Source organism: Arachis duranensis, chromosome 10 (assembly GCF_000817695.3).
Source record: "Arachis duranensis cultivar V14167 chromosome 10, aradu.V14167.gnm2.J7QH, whole genome shotgun sequence".
Lineage (NCBI taxonomy): Eukaryota > Viridiplantae > Streptophyta > Magnoliopsida > Fabales > Fabaceae > Arachis > Arachis duranensis.
This window is the reverse complement of record NC_029781.3, coordinates 1,890,709-1,903,111: the sequence shown is the minus strand read 5'-3', so window position 1 is coordinate 1,903,111 and position 12,403 is coordinate 1,890,709. Positions and strand designations below refer to the sequence as shown.

Genomic DNA, 12,403 nt, shown 5'->3' with positions numbered 1-12,403 from the left:
AAAACCTTGTGCTACAAGTCGGGATTTGTAGCGCACAACTTCATTTTTCTTATTTCGTTTTCTCACAAATACTCATCGGTATCCAACAGGTTTTATATCATTTGGTGTACGAACTACAGGTTCAAAGACTTCACGTCTTGTAAGTGAGTCTAATTCAGCCTTCATGGCTTCTACCTATTTTGGCCAATCATTCCTTTGTCGACATTCTTCGACTGATCTTTGCTCAAGATCCTTACTTTCATGCATGATATTTAATGTGATATTATATGCAAATATTTCATTGGCAATTGTCTTATTTAGGTCCTATTTTCCTCCTGTAAAGACATAATTTATCGAGATCTCGTCATTTTCACAATTTTTCAGGTACCTGAACGTCTTCCGGTGTTAAAATTATATTAAAATTTTGGACAACTGCAGGTGTCTTTACTATGTCTTTTTTCAACAGGAACAGTATTTATTTCTTTTCTTTTTCGAGATTTTTTGTCTTCAGAACCGACAGGCTAGCCACACTTCTGGCGTGAATTTTCTTCGGTGGCAATCTGTCCAACTAGGACACAACTCGAATCAGAGAATTTTCAGCCGGTATATAGGATTTAGTAATCCTTTTCGTATCAGAAAATGCATTAGGTAATTCATTTGCTATTCTTTGCAAATGTATAATCTTTTGAACTTCTAGTCCACATTGCCCTGATTGAGGATCTAAATACATCAAGAATGATGTATTCTAATTAAGTTCCTTTTCAGGAAACTTGTTCCCTCCCCCTAATGTTAGAAATTTTGATTCATCAAAATGACAATCCGCAAACCAGACTTTAAATACATCTCCAGTTTGTATCTCAAGATACCTCACTATAGAGGGAGAATCATATCCAACATATATCCCTAATTATTTTTTGGTTCCCATTTTAGTACGAGAAGGTGGTACTATGGGAACATATATCGCACACCCAAATATTCTTAAATGGGAAACATTTGGCTGCTATCCAAAAGCTAATTGCATAGGAGAGAACTAATGGTAACTCGTTGGCCTCAAACGAATAAGTGCTGCGGCATGTAAAATAGTATGCCCCCAAACCGATGTTGGGAGATTTATTCTCATAAGTAAAGGTCTAACAATTAATTGGAGGCATTCAATAAGTGATTTTGCTAACCCATTTTGTGTGTGAACATAAGCTACTGGATGTTCAACACTTATTCCATTAGCCATACAATAAGCATAAAAAACTTGAGAAGTAAATTCACTAGCATTATCAAGACAAATTGCTTTGATTGGATTTTTTGAAAATTGTGCTTTTAATCTAATAATTTGAGCAAGTAATCTCGCAAACGTCAGGTTGCGAGAAGATAATAAGCACACATGTGACCATCTCAAAGATGCGTCTATTAGAACCATAAAATATCTAAAAGATCCACATGGTGGATGAATAGGTCAACATATATCACCTTGAATCCTTTATAGGAATTCAGGGGACTCAAACCCAATATTTACTGGAGATGGCCTTAAAATTAACTTCCCTTGAGAATATGCAGCACAACAAAATTCACTAGATTTAAGAATCTTCTGATTCTTTAGTGAATATCTATGGGAATTTTCAAACATTCTCTGCATCATGGTGCATCATGGTTGTTCCGGATGACCCAATCGACCGTGTCAAGTTATGAATTCATTTGGGTTAGTAAACTTCTGGTTTACAATGACATGTGATTTAATTGCACTAATCTTAGTATAATACAACCCAGATGAAAGTGAGGGTAACTTTTCTAATATAATCTTTTTATTTAAATCATGGGTTGTGATATACAATTACTCATAATTTTCCTCATTCATTGTCTCAATATAATATCCATTTCTGCGAATATCTTTGAAATTCAATAAGTTTCTTAGAGACTTCGTAAACAATAGTACATTATTTATTATGAATTTTGTTCCTCCAGGAAACAAAATTATAGCTCTTCCGGAGCCTTCTATAACATTACCCGAACCAATAATAGTATTAACATATTCTTCTTTTGGCACAAGATGGGTAAAATATATATTACTTTTGAGAATTGTGTGCGAACTCGCACTATTCGCAAGGCAAATATCTTCACTATATATTCTTACCATTCTCTTCAAAGACAAATAATAATAAAATGAGTAGAAATATCTACGCATTAAAATTATTTTCTTGATTGAAAATATTTTTATAAGAAGTATAGTACTTACTAAAAATTTTATAGATTAGCACATTCAGTAATGTTGAAATTCAAATGCATAAAACTTAACAAAAATTTTCTTACATTATTTAGTCATATGAACACTTACACATATTAAACTATTCCATCATTGATCAAATGACCAATATTTTTTTTAGGATCCTCAAAGAAATCAGATACATCATAATGAGCGGTGGAATTCTTAGCATCATTTGAAACAAAATTTGTTTCCTTTCTTTGTCGTCTTTTTTTTTTCACAAAGATAAAGATTGACTAGGTGCCTTGGGGTACGATACGTATGTGACCAATGGTCCTTTCCACAACAACGGAAACATTTATTCTCAATTGATTTATTTTACCCATTATTTCTCTCTTTATCCCACTTCTGATGAGATACTTTCTTGTGAATATAATTCTTATTCCTTCCATTTTTCTTGTTACAAAAATCTTGCCATTTATTTCTTATGGGGTAATAATTTGCCGCATTTACTTCAGGAAATGGGGCGGCGCCAACTGGGCGCGCTTCATGATTCCTTAAAAGTAATTCATTGTTGCGTTCAGCAATAAGAAGGCAAGAAATTAACTCAGAATATTTTTTAAACCCTTTTTCTTGATACTTCTGTTGCAAGAGCACATTCGAGGCATGGAAGGTTGAGAAAATTTTCTCTAACATATCGGGTTTGAGGAAGTATCACTGTCTTTTGATGATTGTACCTTTCTTCAAAGTCTTTCCACAGATCTGCAGGACCTTTTAATGTGAGATATTCATTTTTCAACCATACATCAAGATGACGATGAAGGAAAATTATGGCTTTGGCTTTATCCTTTTGGAATGTATTATTTTCAGTCTTAATGGTATCTCCAAGATCCATTGAATCAAGATGGATTTTAGCATCTAGTATCCATGATAAATAATTGTTTCCAGATATATCAAGAGCATTAAATTCAAGATAACAGAGCTTCGACATAATGAAAATTTGTTACCTGAGTCTTCTTAAAATTTGGTCAAAGTCTCGTGCTGATAACGTGTTGTAGAATAAATAAGGAAGATATATAAAATATAAAAATGTAAAAGAGAGAGAAACTATTAGTAGTATATAAAGAGAGAAAATGGTGTTTTATTGCTTCTATAATGTGTGTTCTATATGCTTCATATTACGTTGCTAATGGTAATTCACTTCATTCATCCTTATCACACATTCATCCTTATCACAGCAATAATCTCATACCATTAAAAATACTAATTATAACTAATTGATGAATACAAATCACAAAATCTGCTACCTCCTAACACTCTTCTTTGAATAATGCTGCATGTGCCAAAAACTTTGATAGGATAAAGGATAAGTAGCCAATGGGAACTCATGATTCTGAGTCATTTATCACACATGTCATTTAGTTTTATGGTGAGATCCTTTATATCTAGTTCTGTGTTTGAGTTATGGCTGACAAATAAGAAATTAATTAGCTAAGTTGTTGTATTAATGAAATGTAATTAATATTGACAAAACAAGCAGCTAGGCATGCAGCTAGCTAGAGTAGTGTAGTAGTAGTGTCTGGATCTATGAAAGTGAAAGCTTAGTGCTGATCTCTTGTGTTTCTCTGCAATCATCATCACTTCCATCTCCGCCATGACTCAAACCTAGTTGCAAATTGGGCAACCTTTCCTCCCTTTTCTCCCTCTTCACTTCATTCAACTGCATATGTAGCAAATAATAGTAGTACATGAACAAAAACATTATATTATTCATAGTGTATGTCCTTATTAATTTCTAACCCTAACTACTTTACCTTTATCCGAAATGGAGGATCAAATTCTAGCCTTAAATTATTCTTGGAGGTTGATAAATACTCTCTGATACTTGGCTGAACAGATTCAGGAATGTTGCCAATAGTAGTAGGACCCTTGAACTTCCATTGATGATGATTGTTCATAATTTCCAAGGGAGGCCACTTCTTCTCTTCAAGGAAATGACTTGGTCTAATTGGTGCAATTCTGCAAGACGTATCCATCACTTGAACCTGGTTTGAACTCGATCTTCCTTGATGATTACTTGATGAGGACACAATTTCGTTGCTTGTTACTCTCAATCCTTGATGATTCAAATACAATTCATGTTGCCTAAAATAGAAAGAGATTACACACGCTAGGTTCAAATTTATATTTAATTAATGTCTGCAATTAGTTTAAGGCGAAGTTCACATGCAGTTATTTTTGTATGTACAGAGACGAGGATCGAAAAGTAGTAGTATTAATGTCTGGTGCAATTTTTAAAATTAAATTACAGTTTTTTAAGAAGCTAAATTATAGTAAAATATTTGAATTTAATTAAATTATTTTTTATTTTTTAAAAAAATATTACTAATTTTTTTATAAAATATTTGAAGGATTATGATCTCTATTATCTCAATTAAGCTCTGTCCTTATGTATGACATTGATAATTGAAAATTATTAGAGAATAATTAGATTAAATTTATCAAATTATATATCTAATAATTTTCAATTATTAATTTGAGATGAATATAAGTGTAACTTAATTGTTAGCTAATATATATATAGCATAATATATACCCTGAGTCGGTGGCGATTGCATGTGAACGTGATGAAAGGGAGAAGTGGGGGTGGTGGTGATGGGGCATCAGAGAACCTTGGAAATGATGATGATGGTTGAAATTGGTTGCAAGAATAATGCCACCGTTTCCCATCTTGAAATGGTGATGAGGATTGAGTAACTCATGATGATTTCTACTACGTCCCACTACTTCATGCAATTGCCTCGATCTGTATGTTTGACCTAATACTGCAAATAATGTTTGTCAGCTCAAGTTATTGAATTTCCTCATACATATCACTTTCCATAATTATGAGATACACAGATTAAATTTGTTGCCACTACTCTTCATACCCTAATAATCCAACAATTACGTAACAAGAAAAGCACATATCCATCCTCATAAACATTTATATATTGGTTACCTTTTATATATATGTTTTCCAATATTACTCGTCATATATTTATTAGATTTATGTATAATATTATCCTTTTTTTTTGTATTACATCCCTATTTTTATTCTCAAAATAGATAAGATAGCATTTAGTTTGTATTTTTATTTTTAGTATTTTCTATTTTTTGAATTTTGTGAAAAAAAAATAAAAATAATAAAATTTTGTTTTTTATTTTCATCTCTTAATTAGTTTTATTTTTTATAAAATTCAGAAAATAAAAACAAAAAATAAAAACACAAACTAAATACACCATAGCTTGTTGATTTCCAATTTATAATAATAAACATTTAACAATGTCAAAGGTTAAATTCATCCAAACAATATACTTAGATTTTAAGTGGATAATCTTTTTACTTGTATTTTTTTCATATAAGAAATATATATAACTGGCAACATCATTCATTATATATTATTTAATTTGATAATGTTAGAAAAAAAAGTCTAAATTTATCATATTTAATATTCATTAATTATTGTAATAATTAATAAATATTAAATAAAATAAATTTTAATTATTTTTAACTAATTTAATTTTTTTGGGCTATCAAATATTTTGGTTTCTTTTTAATTATTTTTCCTCCAAAAATTCTCATTTTCAGTACTTATTGCTCTAATAACAAAGAAATTTATTCAAAAATTATTATTTGTATATTATAATTAACTATTAAAATCGGTCACAAAAAAAAATATTTAGTAACTAAAGAAAATCACTTAAAAATAATTATAACTTACTTTATTAAGTTATGATTGTTTTTTTTTTGTCTCCCTAATATTAGTAGCGCTACACGAAATTAAAGTTAGCCCTCACCTTGGCCGGTCTCGTCAAGTTTCTTGCTACGATACATCTGAAATGAAAAATTAGATAATCACGAAATTATAATAATACAAGTGGTGATGAGTTTGCATCAAGTTATAAAGAGCATTCTACTCTCAATAATATATAAGCATGCATGTCAATATACCTGCAAGTGACTCTTGACATGAGCAATGCTGAGCCCTCTCACATTCATCAACTGAAGCACCAACTTGGGTGTTGCTCCTATATATATACACCAATGCGCGGTTATCTTTACATGAAATTAATAATTAAAATTCATTAATCAATACTTTGTTTGTTTTTAAAAATAGGACAAAACACTCAAAATAGGATAAAATACTGATGGACAGAAATATAAAATTTTATGTTTTTATATTTTATTTGGTAATAAACAGAACAAATTATGAAAATCTAATTTTTTTTTATTTTTTTATTCAAAAATTTGAAATGAAAAATATAATAATAAAAAAATATAATTATAAAAAATTAATAAAAATAATAAAAAATGAAAAATAAGTTGTGTCCTTTGTTAGTGATTTTGCCATGTCCTTCCTATCAAAATGGACACAAAATACACTAATTCAATATCTCTAGACACATTATTTCTATCTCTGTTTATATTTTTTCTGTCAAACATAATTTTATATCCATGTCCTAATGTCATGTCTCTATAAAACAAATGCAGCCTAAGGTACTTACTCTCTTGACCGCCAAGTCTTTCAACAGCATGAACAAAAGAGAGATGAAGCTCAGGAGTCCATCGAAGCCTTGGCATCTTGGATCTAACATATTGCCTAACTCCACCTCTTCTCTCATTGTTTTTGTTGTTATTATTTCCTTCATCTTCTCTTGAGTTTGATGTTCCATTCGCATTGATCTCCTCTTCATCACATGCTGCCTCATCCTCCTCCTTCTTATTCTTACCTCCTTCTTCTTCTTCTTCTTCACTGCTTGCTTCTTCATTCAAATCAAATGAAGAGCATTTCTGGGAACAACATCCCAGTGAAGAAGTTTCCTCATCTTCTTCAATAATAATCTCATCCGCATATTCTTTAGACATGTTTAATTTGTTTGTGCAATCACCTCAAACCAAGTTATTAGTAGTAGTATTATGGAATGTGTATAATTAATTCACCGTCTGAAACAAACAAACAATCAAACAGGAAAGAAAAGAACAAGAACACGTGAGGACAAGCTGTAATTTTTCTGCAACAATTACTAAGGTCTGCACGGAAATTCTATGAGGTGAGGTATGTATGGTAAAGTAACAATGTCAGAAATTATAGCTCAGAACCAACAAGCCATTTATTTATTTCTATTACCTAATAAGGAATAAAGACAGACATTGCCATTTTATATACTTATGTAGAATTAGTTCAGAAAGTCATAAGTTAAGTATAAATAGTGCAACCAACTTCTTCTTTTTACATTCTAGAATTTGTGATCTGATCACCAATGCGTGTATGCTTCAGATCTCCACATAATTTATAGAATTTATAGTGTTAACTGCATTTACATACTCAATCATATATATCTATGGAGTTAACTCCAAATATTTGCAGAACAAAATAAAATGAATTGATCAGCTGAACAAGTATTATTTAAGCTTGCAATTAAAGAAGCATATATATATATAAAGATTATTCCTAACATGGAGTACTTCTGATGAATAATTAAACAGAAAATTAAGTTTTAGTTTATTTGCTATGTATAAAAAAATTAATTATTAAATTAACCACACTCCTATAGAATATATGTTAAAAATGAGTTAGTAATTGATTTTTTAAATTTTTTATTATCTAACTGAAGTGAATAACTGAAAAGAAAATTTCTTTATTTTTCCAATAATAGAGCTAAAGATAGATATTAGGAATTAGTAAAACATATATGTTGAAGCAAGAGTGAGATTTAACAGGCACTCTTTGGAAAGATATATGTATTTAACAAGTGCTTTATATGCTCATCATACATATATAAGAAGAAATTAAATAATAAGCAAGTGACAGAAAAAATATGTTGATTGGAACAGAAGATGGAAACATTATTGTAATAAGAAGCCAGCAAAAGAAAGAAAGGAAGGCTTGCATGACCCTAGAATAAACCATACTCTTCAAAGAGGAAGATGGTTGAAGAAACTCATGAAGATGAAGAATTGCTAAAGCAAAAGCATATGTTATATCTTATATGTATATCTATAGATCTTTTGGGAGTTTCTTCATTTTTATGTTTCACCCTATAATGGAAAATAATACTAACTAATACTAACCATTTAAGATGATGATGCTTCTTCTAATGATGTGCCTTTCTCTAAGTGTTTGATGATCCAAAACATATCTTCCCCAATCAGTAATTCCTTAGCTTGATGATCCAAAGCTCCACCTCCTATAGCTGTTTAATTAACCTAAAGAATAATTCATGAATAGATTATTGAAGTTGATAGATATTCAGTATTATTTCTCTTTCAATCATGCTTTGAAAAAGAAAGAGATGGATATTGGATAGAGCTAGTGGATTCATATACCTGGTTTATATTTTGATGTCTCTTGTTGGTGTCTCACATCCCATATCTTCTATCATTCAGCAGCAGAATTTGAAGTCATCAAGTTTAACTTATATATTAAAAAGACTTTTTATGCTCATAACTTTCAAACAAAAAATAAATAAACCAATAAGGATATATGTTGCTATATTGGTAAAGACATATATAATATAAAATTAAATATAACTCAAGTTTTTTCTTAGAAAATGTTAGAAGAATAAGTTTGACTTTCTATTAGGAAAAACATTAGTCATCTTTCCTTATAATAAGAAAGAATGAGAGTACCTCTAAATAAACATACATATACTTTTTTTTTTCAAATAACATTATTGAAAAAAAAAACAATGACTATATATATAGGATTATTAATTAGAATAAAATGATCACTATTGGGACAGGCTGCTATACTACTTGCATTGTTCTCTTTAAATTGTAATAAACCTACATAATGGAAACAGATGCGGCTGGTCCCTATTGTACTGTGGAAATCATGTGACAACTACCACCATTTTTCTCCCCCTCCCCGCCACCGGGCTTCTCTCTCCCTTGACAGTTGTTAAAATCTCTCTCTCTCTCTCTTGTGATGATCTTAATTGTGTTGACCTATGCTAGAGACTTCTTTGGCTCTATAATTGTGTGAAATATATTTTATCAAATTCTCCATGATGGTTACAATCACTATAATGTCTAAACTTTGATACCTAATTTACTAAAAATAGTTAAAAGTGAATATTTAATTTAAATAATTTTAAATATTAAAAAATTATTTAAAAAAATAGATAAATTTGACACTAAAATAGTCAGTAGCAAAGAATTGACCTAATAATAATCTCAAATATTAGTACATAGCTAGGTGCAAGCAAGTATGTGTGGGGTCCACTCCTTCATCAACATTTCAATTTCCTCTCACCTAAACTTAGACTTTAATTCCACCCTTATTTCAATACCACTGTTGTGTACAAATTCTTATATGTTAGCTACTCTCTTCAACTTCTTTTTTAATGGCAACACACATGTTTCCACAGGCCTCCTCTAGTTCCCATGCGTGTCGTCCTTTTTTAAAAGTAATTTCAATTCAACAAGAGCTTAATAATGCACTAATAATAATGTATAATGTAAGGTATAGTTTAGTTTTAGAGGCTCTTTCAACAGCAATTGGTGAAATTATATATTGTAGATGAACATTTGACAAATTGTAATTCTCTTTTTCTAAGTGCATGAGTTATGACTGGAATCTTGACTAATAGACTTGTATAGTTGTATATACTACCTGCATGCACGGGGAAGGAATTATTATTATTAACAATGATAATGATGATTTATATATCAATTGTTGCATACATCCAATGATGAAGTAAGAAAAATCAAGTCCAACTCCTCCATGCATTATTAGTCAAAATATAATATAATATAATATAAGTGAAGACTCAGGTGCAGTCGACTTTAGGTGAAATTGATAACTAAAAGACGTTAGATGATTTGACTGATTTTACTAAATTTTCAATCTAACGACTCTCAACTATCAACTTCACATGAAGTCGACTACATCGAAGTTTTCACCTATAATATAATATACTGCTTTTGCATTATTATTAACAGAAACTTAGAGCTGGCCAATTAGGATATATATTATATTATTTACTTTTATATTGAGTAGTCCTTTCACTTTTTAACCTAAAAGCTTTATATTATTGTTGTAAAGGGAATGCATGGGAAGGAAAGGATTCGTTAGCAAAATGTTTGACAATCGAAACAATCGAATTAACTTTCTTGAAAAGGCAATTCTAAAGGAGAAGAGGGAGTTGAAAACTTTCATCAACTTTATTGACTTCTAACTATATATGCATCTATCACAATTCTTTTGATTTGTTGAATAGTACACTACAACCCATATACATGCCTTTTATATACACCATTGTTGTTCCACATGCAATGAACGCAATCATACCAAGTCAATAAGTTAAGTAGCATTGCCAGTGTTTATTTCATTATCCATATTTATTTGGTATCATGTTAATTTGATTCTTAATTTTAAATTATGACTACAGATTATACTAGTGCAACGAAAAATGGCTGAACAGTGCAATTTTGTGATTGAATATATAAATATTAATAATTGAGTTTAAAACCGTGAATTATTAGGCTACCAATGCATCGAATTCAAAGTTCAATGCAGAAGAAAGTAGTTAGGGAGACATTAATACAAGTTTGGTAGTAATTGATAATGGGAATGGTGGCACACGTGTATAGCAGAAAGAAGAAATTAAATTAAAGCAAACAAGGAAAAATTGTCTCTCACAAAATATGTGCTGGATCATAATTAAAGGGACCCTATGATTTATATGAATATGATTTTTATTTATCATTTTACATTTCCCCCCCCTACAAAACAAATAATAGTTTTTCTTTTCTTTTCTTTCTTTTTTTTTTTTGTTTCTTAGCTTCTTTTGGAAGAATTCAGGATTATTTTTGTCCCATATTTCCCAAAAATGGCAAAGACTCTCTAGAGGGTCCGACCACTATTCCTCATAGAGTATGACGTCAGCATGACAAACACACTTCAAAAATTTGCATAATTTCTGGTAACAGAGAGAGATAAATGGTGACAGATATTCGAAGAACTATATTGTTATTATTATAATAAAGGGTTACGTTTTTGCAGCTATTACAGAAAAATAAAATAGTAAGGAGGGCCTAAATTGGAGAATATTATAATTAAGAAACTAAAAATGACAAGGTTTGTTTTGTCCTTCATGGATGAGAGTTGACATTTCTCATTATATTAACACACACAAGAATCTTTCAAAGAATTTGGAGCCTTTTCTATTATTTCATGGATCAAGACATCCAACCTAGCATTGCTAACATATACATCAACGATCTACATTAAAATGCCATCAGATTAAGGAGAATCGTGTCTCATAGCACCATCAAATATTATTAATATATATCAATGTGCCGAGTTATATTATTACTAAGAAAAACTAAATATTTTTTCTTCCCTTTAAGGGCATAGTTGAATTTATACTTTTTGGATGTACGTAGGATGTTGGTTAGGGATGGAGCTTTGGATTATTAAACCAATATAATCATCAAGGAACAACGACCATAAATAATTTATAAAAAAACTTATGGACAAATGAATTTATGAGTAGGGCTGGCAATTTATACCCTACTCGCGGTACCTAATTTGGACCAACTCGTTTGGGTAGATTTGCCTACCCAATCGTTGCGGTAGGGTACGGGTTCAGAGTATACCCTACCCTATTCTATCTGCATCCCTAATATATTATATAATATACATGTAAAAGTTATGTATATAGTAAAGAAAGTGAGTATTGAACCCACAATTTTTTTTTATAAAAATTTAAAATAATTATTAAGCTAGTTAATGATCATATTATTTATAATTTTATGTTAAATTTTTTAAAGATTTTATTATTTTTAATTTTAATTTGAGCTAAGTTTTCTTTAAGATTTTATTATTTTTAATTTTAATTTGAATTTAGTTTTTTATTTTCTATTTTATTAATATGTATGAAATTTAGAATAGTTGAATTTTATATTTATTTAAATTTTTTTATTTTTTTGCAGGTAAAATCAGATAGAATAGCGTTTAAAACTTTAGAGTGCGGGTAGAGTTAGGGTTGAGAAATTCTCAACCCGCGGGTAGGATAGAAATTTAAAAAAGTTTTCAACCTGTGAGTAGGATTAGAGTAAAGACCAAACCCTATTCTATCATATCCATTACCAGTCCTATTTATGAGCGAAATTATATCATTAAATTTGACTAAATAAATATAAAAATTTTATAAAATATATATATTGGAGCTGAGGGAAGG

The 12,403-nt window shown here is 30.0% G+C and overlaps 1 protein-coding gene across 1 annotated transcript; it reads right to left on the bottom strand.

Annotated features, from left to right (window-relative positions):
• Positions 1 to 3,416: 3,416 nt before the first annotated feature.
• Positions 3,417 to 8,640, bottom strand: LOC107468251 (putative Myb family transcription factor At1g14600). Its single transcript, XM_016087504.3, has 8 exons — positions 8,544 to 8,640; positions 8,289 to 8,423; positions 6,722 to 7,160; positions 6,168 to 6,244; positions 6,014 to 6,050; positions 4,770 to 4,998; positions 3,988 to 4,318; positions 3,417 to 3,893 (listed from the first exon to the last, which is right to left on the bottom strand). The coding sequence occupies exons 3-8, from the start codon at positions 7,080 to 7,082 to the stop codon at positions 3,759 to 3,761; spliced, it is 1,170 nt and encodes a 389-aa protein (XP_015942990.1). The 5' UTR covers positions 7,083 to 7,160; positions 8,289 to 8,423; positions 8,544 to 8,640; the 3' UTR covers positions 3,417 to 3,758.
• Between the last annotated feature and the right edge of the window lie 3,763 nt (positions 8,641 to 12,403).

Coding starts and splice junctions, on each gene's coding strand:
- LOC107468251 (XM_016087504.3), bottom strand. CDS start 7,082: ATGTCTAAAGAATATGCGGATGAGATTATTATTGAAGAAGATGAGGAA. Junction 6,245..6,721: donor AAGACTTGGCGGTCAAGAGA/GTAAGTACCTTA, acceptor GTATATATATAG/GAGCAACACCCAAGTTGGTG. Junction 6,051..6,167: donor ATGTCAAGAGTCACTTGCAG/GTATATTGACAT, acceptor TTTTCATTTCAG/ATGTATCGTAGCAAGAAACT.